Source organism: Mixophyes fleayi, chromosome 2, assembly GCF_038048845.1.
Source record: "Mixophyes fleayi isolate aMixFle1 chromosome 2, aMixFle1.hap1, whole genome shotgun sequence".
Classification (NCBI taxonomy): domain Eukaryota; kingdom Metazoa; phylum Chordata; class Amphibia; order Anura; family Limnodynastidae; genus Mixophyes; species Mixophyes fleayi.
The window spans coordinates 88,964,524-88,988,292 of record NC_134403.1 but is presented as its reverse complement, the minus strand read 5'-3'; the positions used below and the strand labels follow the sequence as shown (position 1 = coordinate 88,988,292).

Here is a 23,769-nt window from a genome sequence, read left to right as displayed (position 1 = left end):
TGACATGTGGACAAAACCACGTTAAAAAAGGGCGCTTACGTCGGGAAGTAACGCTCTTCCCCTGAGGAGGCCTGGGCTATGGCCCAAATGCATGACAAGAACCTTTTTAACACCTTAAGTAGCTTGATTTGACTAGAATGCATGAGTATCATGCACGGGTTAACTTGTATATATATATATATATATATATATAAAAAATTATGATATTAACTATTATAGTTCTAATTGATAATATATTTTTAGCTAACTAAGGCCTCATACAATTTACTGTTTTGCACTAGCATTTTTAATGCAAGTACAGCACAATACAACATTGTTTGCAATGTGTGCTATTGGTACATTATACAACAACAATAGAATTTCACTAATTATACTTTAGCCTACAGGACTTGGTATCCCCAGGTGGTCTCCCATCCCCCGTCTTTTTCAAGGTGTGTCCAATTGAGAAATATTCACAGAATCGAAACGCGTTGGTGGTGAGAACGGGGGATCCGATAACAGGTGGAAACTGCTCCTAAAAGACTTGCAGGACTGTGAGGCAATGTGGCCGGCACCTGCTGATATCATCTGGCAGTGATTGCGCTCCTTACATGCCTGTTATGTGTTTGATGGGGTAAGAGTCCACCTTCATAGGGATTGGAGAGAAATTTTGAAACTGGTTATTGGAATGTTGTTGTATTTTTTACATATTGGGATAAATAAAGATTATTTATTTACTTTTTTAGTAAATCTCACTATTGTTGCTTTATTTGTTTATAAACCCAATCTGTGGAGTGATAAGTGAAATGAAAGACAGAAATGTTTGGTTCATCTGTAAAAAGTGAATAACTCCTATAAACTCAGACCTCTCTAAGAGAGGAAAGAAAAGGAGATTGATATTACACTTGTGGATGAGAACATTCATGAGTTTGAAATTTAATTGGAATATATTTGCTGTGAAGTTTAAATTAGAAGAAAGATTGCAGTTGTTTATGTTTAATAGTTAGCACAGTTTGCACTTTGATCTTTTTTTGTTTGCTTTTTTATATGTAACACTGAAGGAAAAAGAGGAAGTGATACACCTTTATTAAGAAGAAAGTACACATCACTTTAAAAGGACATTGGGTGAAAAATTAAGATTTGCCTACAGCTGCACTACCCTAATCAAGCCCAATCTTGTCTGATCTTGGAAGATAAGCAGGATTGGGCTAGGTTAGTACTTGGATGGGAAACCACCTGGGGATACCAAGTGCTGTAGGCTAAAGTATAATTAGTAAAATTCTACTGTTGTATAATGTCCCAATAGCGCACAATACACTTTATTTGTTTTTTGGATATTTTGTAATATTGGTTAAATTGGATGTTAGCCTAAGGTGTATATTGCTGCAATTGGAGAATCTTAAACATTTATTTATTACTCATTGTTTCCAATGATTCTAGTGAGGTTACTTTCGTACGGGAACATTGTGGCAAATTAAACGTATTGTCAATAGAGCAGTCCCAATACCCTCCTGAACGCAAGTACAATTACCACATATCAAACACGTTTGTGCTTGACTTTCAGCTTCACTGGCATTTGAACTTGCTTTTTTAATGCAAATCAAACACCATAGGGTACCCAGCCTAATACTACCTGTGTTGATGTTAAGTAAAACTAATGGTATTATTTGTTGTGTTAAGATAAAATCCAATTAGGTAAATATGACTATTGTTTCTACATCAATATGGCAGGAGCATAATGAGTCAGAATTATTCAGTAATATGCTTCTTCCACTGGAAAACATTTTGTGTGTGTATTTTGACAACATTGCACAACACAAATCATGACTCTTCTCTCATGTCACATGAAACCCTGTCCTCACTCCCCTGTTCCAGGGTTAAAGATGTCACTGCTACTCACAAGATCTGCACAAACATTTACTGCTGCTGCTAACAGTATGGTGATATTATTGGTTAAAACATGAGGGCCAAATTTAGAGTTAAGAACAAAACAAAAAAAGAGCACATTTACAGTTGACTAAACAATGGAGGAGAATGCAAATATAAAATGTGCGGACAGATCTAGACTTGGGAGGGAGAAACATCCTAGCTCAACAATATTGTAAAAAAAAAGCTGTCCAGTATTGTGTGCTACATGCAAAACAGTATTTTCCCTGTATACAAAAATGTTAATGAATTTGCACTCCTTGCAAGCATTGCAACATGGTTTGTAAGGGATTGCCCTTTTTTTTTTTTTTTGCTCCTATCTGTAAATAAACCCTGTAATAGACAAGCAGAAGATGAAAATTGAATAAATTACGATTAAGGGGTATATTTACTAAGCAGCAGTTCCGTCGAACCGTCGTTTCTCATTGCTTTGCTGTATATTTTTTAAAACGGCAGTTTTATTAAAGACAAAACCAAATGGGCTTTGTCCTGAATAAAATTGCCATTTAAAATTTTTTATTATTTAATATTTAATTACTTATTTAATTTAAACATCTAAAGAGAATATACCAGACCTTGGGCTAGATTTACTAAGCTGCGGGTTTGAAAAAGTGGGGATGTTGCCTATAGCAACCAATCAGATTCTAGCTTTCATTTATTTAGTACCTTCTACAAAATGACAGCTAGAATCTGATTGGTTGCTATAGGCAACATTCACACTTTTTCAAACCCGCAGCTTAGTAAATCTAGCCCCTTGTGTTTTTTAACTCACAAACTCCCACATATATTCCTGAACTTTAACACTGAGACAAAGTGTTATACAGATGCTTTTAAGGTTATTTCCTAACATCGTGTCCTATACATTAATGCAAATATTGAGGAAAGAAAGGCAGATTTTACTCTTTCCTCCATATTTGCCTCCCCTCAGCCACTTTGTGCTGCTGTTGAGCGGGGAAGTGCCTAGAGGAGGAGACGTTCTCTCCCCACGTCTGTGAGCCAGAATATTTTGTGCTAAATGTCAGAACTAAATGTTACATATGGTGCGGCTCGGCTCCAGGTCTTTTGAATTATGGAGCTGATTTTCAGAAATGTAAAGTGCAATGTTGCAATTGAATGTCCTGTACCCATAGACCTAAAATACATTTTTAAAAATCACCGTTTATTATGAAAAAATGATCACTTCTTCTTGCATGATCCTGACCTGTGTCACAAGATTACAGGTAACTGTAGGAGTAAACTGCATAAGAGCACTGGTGTACATGGCAATATGTAAAACACACTTTTCCAGAAAGCTAAATTGTCATGTAAATATAAAAGGTTATTTCACCTGAGATTGTCTGCAAGGCTCTCCTTTGTAGCTACTGTCAGCATTCAAAGATCTTTTGCTGTACCTTAGGATGGGAAGTAGTTCATCCAAGCTGCAGAAAAAGATGTGAAAATAAAGATAATTGGAGGGAAATTGGTGGAATATACACATATATGCATATACATATATTCATGATTTAAAATAAAATGAAATGAACCTTTCAATAAACATCCAGATATAATCTTTGTAATTCCACAGGTAAGTCCTTAACTCCCCATAAACAAGCTTAAATTGAACCTTGTTGGTCCTTTGCAGTAGCACTAACCACCTCCCAAGATACTGCAGCTCCCTCCCTTTCCCTGGAAGATTTTCCCCCTCTTGTGTCCACTGTGGGTAAGGAAAACAAACTGAGAAGGAAGAGGGAAGAATTTGACGGCCCAGCTGCTGACTCTTCCAAGAAGATAGTGGTTGAGCTTGTCGAGGACCCCCTTCCACAGGAGGGAGCCCTGGAAGAGATGGTACATGAGCTACTGGCAACTCTGTATTCTGACGGAGAAGAGGAGTTGGAGGCGGATGAATTCCTGCAGCTACCAAACATCTGCCTTTTCAACCAGCTAGAAGAGAGAGGTCTGCATCCATCTCAACCTGGATACACAGGCAGACCAGACGAAGACCTACCTGACAAGGATTGTACCAAATGTACTGTGTGTACTAACTATCTCTTTTTCTCCAATTAATGGCTAATGTTTCCCTTTTTACCATTCATGTGAGGAGTATTAAGGATAGCTTTAGACGTCAGTCTGTGTTTACTTTTCTTGACAGTCAGAAATGTGATGTTTACATACTGCCAGGAATGCTCTTTGCCCTTCTCTAGCTCTTATAGACATCTGGGTAGGCAGTGTTCTCATGGGCCCTCCTATTGGTATGGGGGGTGAGTGTAAGTCTGCGGGGGTCGCCATACTTAGCAGGGGAAGCCTCTTCATACTAGATTCTGTAATTATCAAGCTTGGTAGGCAGGTTCTTGGTTACTCAGTAAAATAACCATCTTGTTAGGTTTGTTGGTTTGTAGATTTGGTGAAGGAAAAGGAAAGCTTGCCTGCACTCCTCATATGGAGGCTGGCACCAGGGCTGAGAACATCCTCTGATGCACTGTTTCAGCCAGAATGATTATCTATTTTATAGTTCTATGGCCCTTAACATTGACCTACCTACATCAGGCTTTACCCGATCTGTAGAAATCCCTATCTGTCCTGCATTTTTTTAGGCAATGGGAACTTCCAGATTAGTGTTGGAAGTATAACAGATCATTCTCATGCTCTCCCATGGTGTTTAAGGGTTTTGACCGTAGACTAGTGTATTTTAGGGAAAATGAGGCATAATTTTGTCCACAATGAAAGAAGGCATTTCAGCACTGCATGGTTTTCCTTAAGGTGCTGAAACTGAATGCACTAATATTCCAGTCGTACCACCTTGTGACTTTTATCATGAACATCCAAATCAAAAGATGATTGTCTCCATAAATGTTCAGGTATGTATTAACTTTAAACAAAGAACAAAACAATATAATAGTAAGGATGTACAGAGTATATATATATATATATATATATATATACACACACACACACACATATAGCCTATATATATATTGTGGCAAACAGTTCAGTTTGCCACGTACTGTTAAAGGATGGACTGATGGTTTTCTAGGGGTCTGCAGGCTCATGCTGCAGTCAAGGTTAATCCTGCAAACTTATCTACACACAGAACACAGGTTCACTGGAAGAGCACATGGGTGTGATTAATTACTAGTTTAGTTAGTGCTAGAGAGGAAGCATACATAGCTGGTTTTGTGTGAGCTGGGTGACCGATGCCAGATAGTGGCTGGTGTCTAGTGAGGGAACTGGATGTCTACCCAGAAGCATGGAAGCATGGTCACCGAAAATTGTAAAATGCTTTTGTTTATTTGCTTGTTGGAATTACACGTCTTGCTGACTATACCATACTGCCATCTCTGAATAAAGTGCAGCAAAGAGGTTCAGCAAAATCTGTGTGAGCATCATGTGCTTACCATGCTTGTCACATATATATATATATCGTTTCACATCCAGACCTTATTCAAGACAGGTTTACATAGACCAACAGACAAGACAAGCATAAACTAGACAACATTATAATTACCTGACTATATATAGTGCTTCATTCAACAATGATATGTATGTGGTTGAAGACCACAATTCCAAAATTTGTATCGTTAGATTTTAGGTACACTGGTAAAATTTCCATACAATATGGATAAACATAAAATAGATTTTTTGGATATCATGATTTTCCGAAAAATTACTGGCTTGAGCACGATACTTTATTGACAACCATCTGATCAGAATACAATTTTACATGCTACCAGACATCACCCTAATGTATTGAAGAAGAGTCTACCTATTTCACAGTTTATACATGTACTAAGACATAAGACAGATGCGGATATGGTAGAAGACAACTTTGAGGAATGAGATTACATTTCCTTCTATGGGTATACAGTAAGAAAACACCTCACTGTAGCCAAAAAACAACATATCTTTGGTGAAAAAAGACATAATAAAATAAAGACCTTACAGATTGGATAGTCTTGTCAACAGCCTTTAATACACAATCCAATAGGATTAAAAAGGCCATAAAACAATACTGGCGAATTGTTGCCACAGATTCTTTACTGAAAGAAAAATGTAAAAAACCAACATTAGTATCCTACCATAAGGGCACACAAGTTAGTGTGGGCTGGACCTGTGAAAAGTTAAAGAGCACGCAGGGTTAAAAAGAAAAAGTTTACTTTGCCACATGTTGGGTATTGTACACCTCCTAAGTCAAGAGAAATGTTTTTTCTATAACCCAGGCTGAAACAAAGATATCAGCACTGAAAGCCAACAAAACTATGTAGATGGAATTGAAAATGAAGTTAAAACTCAACAGGAACAAACCCCACAAATTCAGTCAGAATTGTCCAAAGTTCAAAAAGATCTTCAGTACAAGTCTAATTCTATTCAAGACAATGTGAAGCAGGTTAAAGAGGTCCTGCCTAAGAACATCAGCAAAATACAAATTGTTAAGGATAACTGCATGATAATGCTACTGATACAGTGGTAATGGGCGTGTTCCCCAAGTCTGAAGGGTTCCCTTTTTCAAGCGTGATTGGAGAGTCAGACCATGACTTTGAGGCACATTCCACTTGGATATCAGAAAAATAAAAGGAACAAATTGATCTAGAACTATCTAATATTCTACCAGAGGTCCAAATCACAAGAATCCAGGAAGTTAGTAATGTTCTCCAAAAGGTGGCGCAGACTGTGAACATTAGCAATCTGCTTCTGCAGCAGTTGAAGGGGCTGAAAAGTCGGTGGAATGAACTAAAATGTACAGAGTTGGTATGTTCAGAACCTGGAGATTGGCCAGTTATGCCAAGAAGGTTCCTGCCTCATATGAGGAGTGATAAATATGTGATCAGATGTTTTAGATGTGATGACTAAGGCCATATGGCTGCTAATTTTCCATTTACCTTTGAATCTACGATAATATTATGTAAACCGCAGAGTGTCTTTATTTGCCCAATTGGTCTGTACTGCAGACTGCCAGATTGAGCCAGACAAACAAATGTGTAACATTACTGTAGAAGGCAAATAAGTCAAGGCTCTGCTAGATTCTGGTAGTATGGTTTCTCTTGTTAAAACAGAGTTGCTGAACTCCTTAAAATGTAAAGTGAAATCTGTTAGGGTAACCTGTGTAAATTGGAGTACTCAACATTATGTTACCACTAAAGTACACATAGGAACACAGTGTGGTCATCTGGTAGTCACTGTGGGATTAGTTCCTTGCTTGGGGTTTGATGTTATATTAGGGAGAGATTTTATCCCAAGTCTGGAAGTCATGGGAGATTTAATTGATGGCAAAAGTAAATAATCCAGACCTGCTTGATAATGCTACTGATACAGTGGCAATGGGATTGTTCCCCAAGTCTGAAGGGTTCCCCTTTTCAAGCGTGGAGAGTCAGAAAATGACAAGCACAGCAGCGGAGCACAGGGTAATGTACCTCCTACTGAAGTAGGAAATGTTGTTGAACCTGTAGACTGGATGCCTGATTTTGTAGTGAGGAAAGATTTTGCCTCAAAACAGTTAAAAAACCCTACTCTTGTAAAGGCTACTTAGATTGTAAATATGGTTAATGGAAACCTAATAAAGCCTGATAGTAGGTTGTTGTACCCTTACATGGCAATAAGTCAGGGGTTACTGTATCAAACTGTATCATATGTTCAAAAAAGGAGAAAGAGGTTTTGGAATGGTTGATAGCTCCTAAAGCGTATATAAGAGCGGTGTTAGACCTGGCTCATGGTCTCATAACAGCAGAACATCTAGGGATAGGAAAACCTCAGATAGAGCTTTGCAGCGTTTTTTTCTGGCCAGGGGTTTGTAGAGAGGTGTATGACTACCGTGCACTTTGCCCTGAGTGTCAGTGCTATCTTCCCGGGCCTCATTATAAAAGTCTGCTTGTGCAACTTCCCTTTGTTAAGACATACCCAGCAGTAAAAAGAAACCCAGAACGGATCTACCAAGAGAGGTTTATGATACCATGGAAAAATAATGTAGCTCTGACAGCTACCCCAGTCCCTCCAGTAACTGCTATTCCTTTGGGTTTGAAAGGAACTGTAGCAATACCCCCACACCCAGTCCAAGGTGCTGACAAAAGGCTGCTAGGCAGTATCCTTTGTCTCTCTCGCAGTCTGGGGAGGAGGTTGGATGCCTCCTGAGAGGCACTGCAAAAGGCGACCAGTAAGTCTTGTAGTTTGTATGTGTGGGGGACACAAGGTCCTCTATGTCCTCTATGTTTAGGTAGTTCCAGACAGGCAAAGATTTTGTTCCTGTTTGTTTATTTTTATGACTGTAAAATAAAACTAGCTGTGACTAGTCAGACCAAAACAATTGACTGGTGTGATATCCTTGGCTGGTCAGTCTGTGTCTATCCCAGGAGGCGGTAACCCCGGTCTGACTAGCGCACAATATATATCTATATCTAAATAAATAAATATATTTATATGTATGTTCTGTATATATATATATATATATATATCTATATATATATATACATATAGAGAGAGCACCAGAGAAAAAACATTTATACAACATTTATTAGTGAAATTAGGAGGTGCACGTATTTTAATCTTTGTTAACAACTGCACTGATATTACAGAACGCTGCCCGTCTGTGTAGGGAGGAATCCAAGCAATCTCTGCATAAGAGGGACTTCTCTATGCATATGGGGGACTTTGTGCAATGGGTCTTGTCTGTTGAAGGGGTCTTTCTGTGAAAAGGGGTGATCACTGTGCAATGTCAATGTAGGGATCTCTTTACAATTGCCTTAGTTTGGGTGTGCAGAAGGCCCTGCTCCAGAATTTCTGCCTTAAAACTGCAACACACACTCAACAAATGCTAATCATTGTAAATCAGGAGATTCAAACAAATCATAAGCACTTTATCTAAGCAAAAATGGCAAAACCCACAGGTTTTTAAGGACTATAATAAAATTTAAAAATTGTTATGCTAGCGTAACAGATTTCCCAGTGGTTTATTAGCTGGTGCATTATTTATAAATCTATAAAACCTCTCTATGTAATTTTGTTTATCAAAGTTATCAAGAATGTGCACATTCATACTTTAATTCTGTGTGTCAACTTCTATTCAAATTCAGTGATACAGAAACATAGACACTGTCAGCATAAACAAGTTTATATCTGCTTTGTTTTACATTGACATTTTGGTCCTAGTATATGACCCAGGGCAGTTTAAATAAAGGGGCATATAAGGAAGGGGGCACAGTTGTAGTGTTTCACAAAGGGTATCGGGGCTCACCAAGTTATCTATGCTTTGGGCCCACTTTTGTATTAGAGCAATCCTGGTTTGGTCTTGATACAAATTTGGTCTGGTACAAATACCAGAACCAAATTGTTGATGTAACACAAACTAAGGAGAGGATCTATCAAAGATCGATTTTGGCCAAATATCCTATTTTTAGAGATTTATGTCAGGGCCATCTTATGGGCATTATACGCCCCGGGGCAAAGTAGTGCACTGGAGCCTCTATCTACACAACAGGGATAAACTGCCCTGATTTACATGTCGACTTGTAATTCATCTAATCTACTGAAGGCAAATCTCCGCTTTTTCAAACCTCCAACTAAAAGTCGTCATACATCTCAATCATCAATATCTGCATTGTGAAGTGTAGAGGAGGGGGAAATCTATTAGCGGCTGAGGCTTTTCCCACCCCTGTGCTCAGGGCCGGATTTACCACTAGGCAACCTAGGCAATTGCTTAGGGCCCAGTGGTCCCCAGAGGGCCCTCCCAGGGCCGGTGGTGAGGCCAACCTTTACAAATGGGCCGCTACTTATGGGCCAGTGCTATGTGCTTGCCCCCCTGGGCTAAAGTCTGCCAGCCAGCCCCTGAATAGGGGTATATGTTATGCTAAAAACTATAGTGCTATGGATTTTTTCAGGGAGGGGGCCCCAAACCAGTATCTTGCCTAGGGCCCCATGAGGTCTAAATCCGGCTCTGCCTGTGCTAAGCCTATTATAGCTCTTTTTAGGCAGGTCCCATTCCAACATTAATATCAGTATTATGTTTATGCATTACTCACACAAATTATAACTTGGGGTTTTTTCAGAGCATTTTTAATGTTTAAGAAACACCATTAGTTTACTTATAGCTTCTGACACGGCAAAGTAAATCTGCTGAAAATGGACAGAAAGTGGGTTTTTTTTTTTACAATAAATTGATCTAAAAGCAGACTTGTATTTTTGTTTCTAAACATCACCAATAAACACTTTGTGGTTCTTGCCGTGGCATCAATCCACCTTTCCAAAACAGCAAAAGCAGTATTCTGCACATAAAAAAAAAAAGACAACCAAATGACATACCCCTGAGTTTATTGAAGACAGGATGACTTCAGGGGCCTCATCCCTGATGGACTTAATGATTTCTGTACTTTAAGGGTTATTGTCTGGTGATCCCACATGATCAATTTTGATTACAATTTGAAAAGTGAAAACAATTACATTATTTGAAAAGTGAGTGAAAACAACTGAATGATAGTATAATCATCTCTGTGTGTGAATGGCACACAGACACCAGTGTACTATTTAGTGTTACCTCATCAATGTGAAACATAATTTGCCACATGTACTCTTCTTCGGAAGTGATACACTTTTGTCTGGGTGCAGGTCAAGAAGACTTTTTGCGCTACAGAAGAAGCAAATGTAAAATTCTCTGCATTCAGTATGTATTATCCACATATAGGGCCTGAGTCATTAAGGAAAGTAAGGCAAAAAAATGAGTAAATGTTCTCTGGGACAAACTATGTTACAATGCAAGGGGTGCAAATTAGTTTGTTATTTTGCACATAATTAAATACTGGCTGTTTTTTAATCTAGCACACAAATACTTGATAGTTTTATTTTTTCACTGAACTTTAAAGATGATCTAGGACATGCCCTACCCCAACTATAAATCTGTCCCCATACTTTAAATTTATCTCCCCCTCCATTGCAACATGGTTTTGCCCAGGTGCAAAGTTACTCCTTTTGATGTTTTTCTCTCCTTAATGACTCAGTCCCATAATGTTAATATTAAATGTCAAACCATGAATAAATTTACCGTGCACTAGCAGGGCTATCTGCATGGCTTGCTGTTGAAACACAAGGCAGCATTAAGAACAGGAGTTTATACTTAATGATAGCTGTTGACAATAATAAATAATTAAACATTTAATTTAGTTTTAAATGAATCAATCTGCAGCGTCTATGGTCTGAACAGAGGTAACTGTCAGTCAGAATAAAAGCACACTAGGCTGAAGATCTACATTGACTGGTATTGAGCACTGCTTAGACCACTGATGCTGCATTGTGTAACAAAAAGAAAAAAGAAAGTACATTTGCAGCATGTCTTCTGCACAAATACTAAGCTGGTCTCGATGTGAAACAATCTTTGCTGCTTTCTACTATAATAACGAGACCACAAAAGTGAGCAGAAGGAAGGGGGGGGGGGAGACTACAGAAAACAGCATGTCAATCATCCCAAAGGCTACCAACCCCAATGCTGTGGCTCATCCTCAACAACCTGGGCAACTTTGCCACCCATTGGTCCCAATATAATGGAACACACACAACTTTGCAATCAATTTTAATGCAAAAAAATTCCCAAAACCTTGTTCATCACATTATTAACTATAAACTAAAATCTTCTTATCTTTTTTTATTCATTCAATGTAGACGAAGTTGGAAAAAGACCCATCTGCTTTCTACAAACCAGTGCTATGAAATGATCAAAGCCAGTACTAAACTTATCCACCAGCCCCTTATATTATTTTTATTACAATAGTGGGCTTTTAACAAGGTTTGTGTGTTTTATTTACATTTTATTTTGTGTGAATACATGGCTCTGTAAGCCCTGTGTGTCAGGGTTTGCTGGCACTTGTGGTTCTCCAAGTGTCAGCATGCCCTGACTGCCATGGGTATGCTGGTGCTTGTAGTTCTAGAAGCACCCGCATGCCCAGACTGTTAATGGCAGCATGGTCTTGCTGGGACTTGTAGGCTTGTTCAACTCCAAGCATTGTTCTTGAGAACAACATGGGTGCGCATTATTACAGTTACTATAGTAATTGATGCACATTATTACGGCGAGCAGAAATCCATGTTAACACGAGGAATTGAATCTCCCCTCTAGTGCCACAAATTAAAATGGTGTTTTTCACTTTTTCTTTCTTTTATTTCACTTTATTAAACTACATCCACTGCCCCAGGGGTGTAGGAAGAGCCCTAGTACTTTCAGCACAGTGCTGGGTCTCGCTAGGGGGGGGGGGGGGGGTGCACATTTTTTTGTGGATCTCACTTCCTAGGAAATGCAAACCCGTGCTGAACAGCCTGGGATTGGTTTGTCATTATGGAGGGGGACCCCCTGCTATAGTGCCAACAACCCCAGCTGGCTGGCCTAGAGCAGTTTTTCATGAAATTGGGGGAACCCCATGCATTCTTTCACCTGATTTTGCAGAAACCAGCACTAGACTGGCAGCACTAGAGTTAATAGCATTAGGAGGGGGGATCCCATGCTTTATTTTATTATTATTTCTATTTTTCCACTGAATTAGAGCCGGCTCGGCGGGCACTGACAGGTATATATGTATCTGCAGCTGCCTGGGTACTACAGCAACATCTCCGCCCAAATTCAACAGGCCACGGATCTTGAGATATATATGTATCCTTAAATTCTATAAACAAATATAGATATATATATATTTGTGTATGTTTATATTTAATGATAATGAATACAAGTCCTGGTCATTTTACAATTGCCATGAAACTTTTGTGGCATCTGCACGATTATCAAAATCACAAATGTAAATATCTATATATACAAACTGCTGCACAAAACATGTACGAAAATAAGATATATTTAAATGCACAGACATATTATTTTGTAAGTTTTTTGTAGAAATTACTGATATATAACTGCTATGCCTACACTATGATATGTTGTATGAAGTCACCACTCTGCGCTCGTCTTCATTCCCTCCTTCCAACAACAGTCCATCTCCACACATCCTCCTTTCCCTCACAGTGGGTAATTTCGCTGAGAGAGTCAGGTTTTTTTTTTTTATGCTGTCTTTCTGATTAATTCCCTTGGTCAATACTAGATTGGCTTTCTGTGGCTGCGTGAGGAATACACTGAGTTGTGCTGAGGCATCCCCATTCCCTGCACTGCTGAGGGAGCAGAGACATACTCTTAACTCCATAACGGAACAAGCAACCTCTTCCCTGCCACAATGATCATCAGCACTCAGCAGACCCTGGGCACAGACCTGGTCAGTATCCATGAAGGTTCAGTTAATTGGAAAGAACATTACAGAGTCTTCTGTGAAATAATAGAGACCTAAAGGAGATGTGGGAGAGTCTAGCTGCAACATGAGGACAGATCAGCAATTTGTGCCTGATATCATCTAAGTGCATGTCAGGTACCTCTACTTCTGCATGGGGTAAAACTGCACGGTGCTTCCTTCATATTACAAACTTGGAATGTTCTGCAGTAGCTTTGAATGACCCACCTATTCATCAGATTAAGTTGCCCGCTGGCCTTCAATTAATCTCTTAATGTCTGCGAAAGAGTCTTTTGTTATTGCTTACGTCTTGCTTGTGACACTTTGCTGAACCAGTTTATTTTCTAGATGGTTATAATACAGTAGTTCCTTGTTTTGATCATTGCTATAGCATCAATTTTCCAGGACGAGAAAATCACATTTACATCACTCACCCTCCTGTAGCTGGGACAACCAGCTCCTATTATAATACAGCTTCCCCCAGCTATAGTTACCAGGACTGTCATATGAATTCTTGTCATATATTTTTCTTTCCGTTCACTACTAAATACAGTACACAGCCACCTGACTATCTCAGTTCCTCTTTTCCTTCAATGGACATCCTCTAACTTATCACTGCCCTGTTGCAGCATTCCGTATCCAGCTATGAGACACAATGATGTCTGTTACTTATGTATGAATTCTCACAGCCAGATGGGGGGATGTCACTTAAATGCATTAAATCTATTGGTGTATGTTAAGAACTGTGCAGGTTGTATTTTGAATATAAATAATTTGCAAAGGCAAGATTATATGTTATAGTTCATACACATTTCTTATTTAGCGCATGGAAAAAAAACACTCAATGTATTTCAACAACTGCAGTTGTAGCCAGATATTTGCAGAGCTATAGAAGGATGAATAGCCAGGAACAGCCCTGTTATAGGCTGTGGTGATTTACATGTATCTGATATTCAGTGTGCACACTTGAGTCCATTGAAAACACTGCTGTCGCTCCTTGATTCTCTTCATCATAACAGACATCTGTTGTTTAAGTGCTTGTCTTTCTGACGTTTTTCTGTTCAATCTTCTTTCAGTAGGCTACACAACTTTAGATCCTTTTGTTTGGTCTGACAATCCGTCGGCGCTTCCCAGTTTGCCAAAAAATGAATAGATTTGGTTATTTGGCTGTCAGCTAAAATACATGGAGCCAAATGACTGTGGTAGAACTGTGACTGAATCTAAATATAGATCATGTACATCAGCCAACCATTTAGAAAATGGTTAAAAAAATAATTGTAGATCATTGGTGGTTGGTGGATGCCCACACAAATGTCATTATTGTGCCAGTTTTGCCTACATTAACCAAACTGTATTCTATAGATGGTGTATCTCTGACTGCGTGATCTTTTCAGTAGAAGGTAAAAGGCTATCTCTCGCTGTTTGTCTACATAAGGCTATTGTGATCAATCAGTAACTATTGAGCTCTACACTGGACATAGCACCTACAGTTGTATGGGAACCCCGGACAAATTGTTTGTTTTACTTAGTTTCTAAGTGTTTAGAAAGGTAGCACAACCTCTGAGTACAAACTTAACATGATTTATTTCTATCAATGTTATGCTCTATATTTGCTGAATTCAACAGATTGAAAAAAATAAAGCAATGAATGGGCACATGCCAAAGATTGGGCAGCCTGTCTGTCAGTAATTAGTACATTTGGCAGAAATCACAACATTAGGTTGTTTTCCCCTATAATTCCTTGTGGAAGTCTTATAGCTCAGAAATATTATTAGGACTTCTTACCTACATTGCATGTTGGAGATTTTCCCAGATTTTCAATAATATTCACGTCTTGGAACTGTGAAGGTTATTCTGCAACCTTAATAATTCATTCTTGTAAGAAAATCATGGTTGATTTTGAGATATATTTTTGATTGTTGTCTTCCTGAAGTATCCAACCTCTTTTCAGCTTCATACTGCACTGACTCTAGGACATCAGTATTTGTTGATATGTCTTTGACATCATTCTCCTTTCCAACTCAACAACATTTTTTTGATGCTGGCTGGCACTCACCCAAAAGCATAAAAGATCCAGCCTCGGGTTTAGTGGTTGTCAAGGGGTTCTTGGCTTCAAATACATCAACTGTTTATCTCCAACTGTATGTTTTGAACCGAAATGTAGTGTATAATGGTGGATTCATACATCAGGGTCAATGATGTCACAGCAGCTTAACTTTCTGTAACGTAAATGCTTTATCTGCATCAAATCCCTTTAGGATACTAATATATAATGGATAGGAGTGGTATAGTAATACCCCATTAAACTTTACTTTTTAATAGGGCTACAGTAGAATGTCAGGAATACATTAAGGGGTACATTTACTAACCTGCGGTTTGTAAACCATGCAGTTAAATGTTCCATGTATTAAGCTTGATTTCCCAAACCACATAGCAAATAGCTGCTTATTAGTAATAAAAAAAATACATGGTTCTGACAGTCGAGACAGCTCTACCGGCATGCTTGAGCTAAGTTGCCTGGCAGAAAGTGTCAAAATAAATAGATTTCAAAAATAAATGCCCGCCTTACATTCCCAAGCCTAGCCTACTCAGCATCGGGCCCAGTCCTCTACAGGTTGTCCGAAAAAATGATCAGGCCCCTACATCTAGAGATTGGGCACAAGTGCATGCTATCACTTGTAGTGTCACAAGCGTGTACTTCAAGTGCCATCCCTGTAATAAATGATAAAGTAGTGCCCTCATTATAAAATAAATCATTAGCTAGAAATAAACACGAAAGTTAAATTTTGGGAGGAGGGCATAATGTGAAAATAGGCTGTACTGTGTGATGTCACGTTTCTTGCTATGAACGATGCACATAGCAATATATATGCCCGTATTGCTTTTGTTTCTCTACCGTCCCACAAAACACCAGCGCAGAATATGGAATGTTTGCTTACTAGTGTGCTTACCTGTAGATGCAGGTGCAGAAATGTAGTTGTGGTGTGCTGTATAGTGGTTAGTGCATGACAATCAATGTGTTTCACCTTCATGCTTCAATTTTCAAAATTTCAACTTTGGGGATCAGTGTTTTTTTTAAGTCTCCCATAGTGTAGAATCCAACCAGTGTTACATAAATTTGTGGATGATTACCTCATTAGGATCAAATTAGAGGTGCACAACAAAATTCTGCCAAATTCTGGAAAACTGGCAAGGGGATCAATGACCTGTATTTTCCCCACACAAAATATTATGTCATTTTCCCATGTGTTTTCATCAGTACTACCTTATACTTGCCCACTCTCCCGGAATGTCCGGGAGACTCCCGAATTTTGGGTAGGTCTCCCGAACTCCCAGGAGAGCACTTCTCCTCCCCTCCAGGATCTCCTGGAGTTGATCATAAAAGATGGACAAGTATGGTTTAACATGCGGTGTGTAACCAGCACTTGCACCTGTGGTCGGGACTTCAGATTGTAGTGAACACAGTAGGAGGTATCCTAAAGATGTTCCCATACTGCTGCAGCTCCCAGCAGCAGATACAAGCGGAGATGGGTATGAGGTCACCCATAGGTTCCTCTTGACTTTAATGGCAGTGGGTTAATGGCCTATAGGAACTGGGAATAAAACCTACATTTGCAAATTATCAATTGGAAAACATAAATTAATTAAAACAAAATAGTGGATGTCTTTAACTGTACTGAAGCTATGTTTAACTTGAGGAAGCATAAAGCTGAGTAAGGAAGACATGGATGATTTAGTAGCGATCAGTAACTCCCACACTCTGTGTCAGGTTGTTGATACACAGCACATTTCTCTAAGCAGCAGTAGCAGCAGCCCACCGGGAGTCATCAGACAGGCTTTCAATTACTGGCACATTTCCTAAGTAGCCGATTAAATATAATTGTGCAAGGCTACGTCTCATGTCACCTCACATTTATTTATGTATATGAAATAGATATATAGATGTGAGATAGTAGATAGAATATAAAGACTAGCACAGACTAGTTTTTTACCCAGAATAATATATTTTGCAGTTACTTTGTCAGATAGACCTCAGTGGAGAAATTTTATAGGGGACCTTTTTGTATTTGTGCATAATCATTCTCTGGTGTGTGTGTGTGTGTGTGTGTGTGTGTGTGTGTGTGTGTGTACACTTTGGCCACACACAGTGGTCAAAGTGTAAATTTAGAAGTGGTGGTATGTAAAATGTAAATGGAATGTGATAGTCTTTCACTCGAAACAGTAGGAGATGCGGTGGCATAACACTGTGTATATATATATATATATATATATATATATATATATATATATATATATAGTGTTTGTGTATAAAGAAAAATTGACGATGTGCCCTCAAGCATTGCGTCAGACAGCCAAAAGTGACAGACAGTGAGGTAATGGGAGGATGAGATGTTAGAAAGTAATGATGTTAGGTCTTAGAAAAGTGATCGATAGTGAAATTAGTTACTTGAGGAGAAATGTATATTATGTGAAGAGAGACTGTAAGGGGGAAGTGATAGGCAGAGACGTAACATGAAAGGAAGGGAGTAAGAGAAGACAGTACCAGAGGGTGCACCAGAGTTTAAGGGAAGAAAATAAAGCTAAGTTATATCTGGATATCCCTAGATTCATATAGGTAGTACCACTAGCTATACACTCAGAATTGTATTTAAAATGTATGTAAAATCAAAATTTACACTTGCACATATTTGGACACTATTTATCAGGGATAACATGGGTACAGCAAATAATTTCTGCAACAAGACCCTGGTTGTTATCACCCAAGTGGCTCATATAGTGGCAATCAGAACTACACTTCTGTATAAGGGACAATGTCAGGTGTTCCGGCACCTTGAATATTGTTACAGCGGCTCATTCACATACATGTAAAGTAAGAGAGGCAGAACCGCACATAGTGTAATTCTGTATGACATTTATTACAAAGGTAATAAAGTCAATCTGAGGATTGAGGCTACACTCCTAATTCCATTACCTTTTATCCCTAGGAACGCCATTCTACTTGTTTACTTCTAATGACTGGATATTACCTCAAAATCATAGCAGTCGTGTGACATACTACAAATGGGCTAAACTATATGGGGATTGATGCCTCTGTTAATCGATGTTGCACTACAGTTGTTACCCTAAAGTTCCTTATCATTAATGTTTTACAGAAGGGTCTCAAATGTTTAACCATTAATTGTTCTGTATTGAGTTCTCAAATTATAATTGTTTTCGGGAAGTTTTGCATTATCGGGGGGTTTATTTAAGAAGCGGTGAAGAGGCAAAAATGTTCTTTGACTGCTTTTTGTTATTTAACAAAGGGTTAATGTTGGAGAAATCATAGATAGATACATACTGAGGGCTACCACGCTGGGGTCATAAATAGACTTCATAGTATTTGCTATATCGCTGCATCAAATTTTAGGTACTGCAGTTGTTATGATCTACTGTCTACTGAAAGAACTAAATTGCTGAAGTTTTACATGTTTTGTACCTTAATTAACTAGGCATTGAAAAGTGTATGGCTGTAACCGGGTTGTATAGACCTAGACTGGGTACACACTACTGAAAATTTATCTCGAAGGCATATAAATAAAGATTTTACCAACGACTAAAAAAAAAATCCTGGTCAGCATGCCGATCCATGTGTACCCACTATACATGTTTTAAAAGATTTACGCTCAGATCTGTGCTCTTCATCTGTCATAACCATCTGTTGAAAAGATCACGACTCTATAAAGTCTATGGAGATCCTGGTTGTGAGTGCATACACACTGGAGAATTGGAATGACATCGTTCCACTATAAAAATCAAATGAAACAATATGATGTGCTTTGGAATGACCATCGTTCATCGTTTCAGTATACACACTAATGCAATATTGGGTCGAACAGCCGTTTATCGTGTGATTGGTCCGATAATCAGCTGAAAAGCCTGTGGTGTGTACCCAGCTTAACCTATAAAACTGTTTTTAATTCTATAAATGCTTGATCAATAGTACAAACAATTCCACCATGCCTTCCCATGATGTCTCCTAAATAAATGCTATTCCTAAGTGTTTTTCTGTATTAGTTCTGCTTGCTTAGGTCTTGTTCCAACTGTGGCTTCACCTTTCTCTGTGTTACAGTTGGTGGCCCTCTTTCTCAGCGAAGAGTGGTCACTACAAGACAGACAGATAGATAGATAGATAGATAGATAGATAGATAGAATATTTGCATTGGGACACATGATGTTTTTTTCCTGAGGCATACAAATGAAAACAGCAGAATAAAAGAGAGAACACAGAGCACTATCCAGAGGGACATTAATTCTCTCTGCCAGCACCAGTGCACATTACAGGACCGCATTCTACACAGAAAGCTCTCTCGCAACTTCAATGTTTTATCATGGAAAGTGTGCAGTACATTTTCTTTGTCATTTTAGGAGTCCCTGGGGAAGGCAGTATGCAGCATGCATGCCAAAACAGTTTCTAGACATTATGAAAGCTGGAACGTGTTTCTATCTTGCGTTGACGTGTAACACAGTACAGGTAGCTGTTCTCTGATGTCTCATTAGTCTAGTCTGGCTTAATCATCACCACCATTGTATTTTATTCATACAGAATCCGCAGCGCCATATAATCAACAAAATATAAATAAAACAATATACCAGGGGTGTCAAAATTGCTGCCCTAGGGCCGCACACATGCTGCCCACACCTCTATTATTTGCAGCCCCACCAGAGCCGCCGACCTAGAAATTTTTTTAAAATAAAATTTTAAAAAATACTTACGTGACGCGGCGGCATTCGACACCTTCCTTTCCCCTCCCCTCGCACTGAATGTCAGGAGTGACCTCATCACTTCTGTTGTGGCGTGACCACACCCTTTGTGGAGGAGTTGTGGCTGTGCCACAATTTAGATATTTGAAAAGTTGTGAGTTAAAACTTTAAGGTTCATGAAAATATGTTTTTTTTATAGTTTTGGGGAAACACAGTTATAGAGAAAAAATGGAAATGTTAAGTAGGTAAAGTGGTGAGAGATGAAGGAAGAGGAAGAAATGTGGAAAATACAATTTGATTATGTAATCTCCTTTTTAGGCGTGTTTTGCCAAAAGCAGGAAAGTTATTCCTTCATTGCCTGATTTGCCCCACCTATTCATATCTCATTGTAAAATTGTCCAATGATGGAATTAGATATAATATTTGCAAAGCTACTTATCTATCCCTTTAAGAACACAAGTTCCCATTGTTTCTAACCTTATTTGCACAGAAATGTCCTAGTATAATGTTGCCCATTATATAATATAATGTAATCATTTTCATTAAATTTATTGTATTTGCTCACTCTGCATTATGTTTAAGAGATTGCAGTACCTTCTTCTAATCTGCAGGTGTCACTGTGTATAGACAATATTTGGCCCACAGTTAGGCCTCTCTGTAGGAGCTAAAACTTTGGTGAGCTATAAAATAATGTTTTTTACTTTTGCAAATCTGTTGAACAAATGGGCACAGTCCATTAGGAAAACAGTCCATTATTAATAGAGATCTGATTAAGAGGAATCCATTTTAATTCTTGTTTGTAATAATGTTTTAAGAATCTCCTTATCTTAAGTTAGTGTGCAATATATCCATATTTTTGAACAATATTGAACTTTTATTTATATAACGCCTACATGTTAGCAATGACAAACACTGTGCCACCCTACCATATATTTCTGATGGAAGTGAGGGAAAATGAGGGGAGATTTTAGTACAAAACTCTGATGCGATGTGTTTCCATGGATTGTTCAAGAGATGCATCACATCATTTCGCGTCACATTGAATTAGCCCTCTGTGTCCCACATTTGTTTGTACATTCTATATTTTAGAGCTTGTTTTGCTTCCCCAAACAAACAACCACATCTGTGAATCATGAGATAGACAAAATTTTGTGTTAAAGTTCACAAAATAACATCCTGCACTCTCTAACCCGTGATAATCTGATTATTTTATTAGATATTACTGGATTTTTGTACATACACATTTTAAACGTAACAATTTACAGAAATTATAAAATATTTCAGACCTGTAAGTTTTCAAAGCAGATATTCTAAATACCAATGTTATTCTGTGTTTTGTTTATCAGGGCATGGGTGACTCAGGGGCCCCACCTCGAAACTGGCGTGGAATTGGCCTGGCCTTCCTGGTGATCACTGTAGTGATGTCTCTAGTGCTTTTATCAATTTTTCTGCTATCTCCAGGTGAGGAATTGCATGCTTTGCCATTACATTACTAACCTCATGTATATGAAACATCAAGCAGGTGATTTGCAGTAGAACATAAAAGAATAAAAGATACCCTTTGCTCATGTGCAGTGCACCAAACTTTAGGCAAAGTGCATATTTATGCAGCACAAATGCACTCGAGTCCAACTCTAAAATGTCCCAATCCCCCCAAGATCTCTGTGAGTATTGTATGTTATTGAAATTTGGGGAAAGGAGTGCAGTAGGCATGGCTTTAAAGAAAAGTATGAAAAGCAGATGGGTAGATAACAACACCATCTAGAAACAGTGTACGGAGATAGTGAGCATATAATAAAATATGTAATACTTTTTAAATCAGCGGTATTCCATTCCTCACTATTTTCTATTATTATCATTTGTTTGAAATACTAGATATGTTTACTTGTCTATATATTCCTGAATTACAGCCATTTGACTTATACATTTTACTCATTTACACATAAGTGAAACTTTTTGTATTTTATGTATGTAATGTACTGTGAAAATTACTAATTTATGGCAAATTAACTCACAATCCTTAAGACAGTATATGCATATACATAAGTGCATGTAATTAGTGATACAAATGTATTCATTGTTTCTCTGTACTATGTGCAAACTCTCTGGACAGACAACCCAAGGAAGCCTGAGAAGTCCCGTCTGACACTATCTGACCTTGAGAATTTGGATTACCAGCTCCGTACACCTCATCTTTCTTGGGCAAGTGGTGAGTGTAAGAAGAAACATGTCCTAAAAATGAGAAGTTGGGGTGGTTAATTTTCAACCTTATTTATAAGACCCATGAAGAGTGTGGCCCTATGTTTCAACCTTCACAAACCGGAGCGTACATTTACCAACAAGAATAACTATTTTAATTCATTAATGACCAAGCTTATGCTATTCATTTGTTACCAGGGTGATTCCAACATTCTATTATATGTTGGTTAAACCAAGACATATTTTTAATATTTTTCTTAATTTGTATCCGTATTTGGTAATTTGGTAATAAATTTTAAACGCATTTTGCTTTGGAGGACAAACATAATAATTCTTCCCAAGATAATTTCACATAATTAAGATATTATTAGGAATATACCATAAAACTTATTCTGCTGGTTATCTTATTTATTTAATACTAAATATGAATAGTGTAGTAAGAATGAATGAAATCTAAAAGGCCAAAAAATTTGTTTTCGTTTAACGTTTTGAATAGTTTGAAATTTTGGTTGCAAATAATTTTTTTAATGTTTTTGTAGGTTACTAGCCAGCCAGGTATTTCAAACTGGTGTTTTGCTGCCAGATGTGACGTTCTCATTCCCAAGTGATTAAACATATATACAAAATATAATAGCAAAATTATGATTTTTAATTAAATGTACTGTAGTTGCTGCCCTTAATGGGGGTATGAATTATCTATTTTAAGGTACTTTCTAATGTTTAGCATTTGAGTGAGCAGTATTGACAATGTTTTCTGGATAGATTTATTTATATTTTGTCTGAAAACAATCCAAGTTGTTCTGAAGAACTGTGCAACACAGTAAATTAACCTCATAAATAATGTAACATTTATTCCAGCACATTGTGTTCACCTATGAGGACCTAACTTAGTTTTACCTACTTAAATCAGGCTTTGGAGTCATTTTGATTTGACAGACCTGACTTGGAGACATTAGGTTTAGACTTATTCTAATGCTGGACCCTCTCGGTCTGCTCAGTATCCAATTAGGCTTCACGTGTAGGTACATTCGGTTGGATCACTGATTGCATAACCTGGGGTTGGTCAGTGCAGTTGGAAGATGACTGTACCCACAGGCCATTAACAGTCATACTAAATAATTATTCGGTCAGCTTAGAACAGATAATTTATGGGCAACGCCACAGACACTGCAATATTCATAGTGTGTGTAGCCAACATTAGATTTAAGAGCTGTAACCACTGGTGGATGAATTCCAGGGATTGTTTTGATGCTGAAGTGCTGCTGAGTCAAGACTAGGTGGATAGGAACCGTATAAAAATAGGTCAAAATATAACAGGAACGCTATTTACTAGCTGATGACACTCTTCCATTTTGCACAGAACTGTTTGACTTTCACTGGTAGAAAGGTTTGAGATCCTAATGCTGATACTAACTGGAAGCATGAACACCTTGTGGCTGCCAACTCACAGCACACAGATAACACTCCAATTTAACTGATTTCATCAATCACAGGAAGACCAATATACATATCTCAGTTATATATCCTCTCTACGTAGTGAACTGTATGTCTTTTATTTTATATACTCAGATTCTGAAATTATTCTGGAAACCAGAGATGGAAATCTAATTCGTCAGAATTTGGACACAAACAAGTCCAGTATCCTACTGAGTAACATTACCTTTGTAAGTACCACCTACCTCACAGGAAGTAATGTTTGCCTAATAGCTAG

General features: G+C 38.1%; 1 protein-coding gene and 1 pseudogene across 1 annotated transcript in view; both read left to right on the top strand.

Annotated features, from left to right (window-relative positions):
• The first annotated feature begins 1,121 nt into the window (after positions 1 to 1,121).
• Positions 1,122 to 1,240, top strand: LOC142141901 (5S ribosomal RNA; annotated as a pseudogene).
• Positions 1,241 to 3,726: 2,486 nt separating this feature from the next.
• LOC142139835 (inactive dipeptidyl peptidase 10-like) overlaps positions 3,727 to 23,769 on the top strand; it is a 58,942-nt gene continuing 38,899 nt past the window's right edge. Inside the window, exons 1-2 of the mRNA XM_075197703.1 lie at positions 3,727 to 3,910; positions 23,628 to 23,722. Coding sequence (XP_075053804.1) covers positions 3,727 to 3,910; positions 23,628 to 23,722 — 279 coding nt within the window. The remainder of the gene's footprint in view (positions 3,911 to 23,627; positions 23,723 to 23,769) is intronic.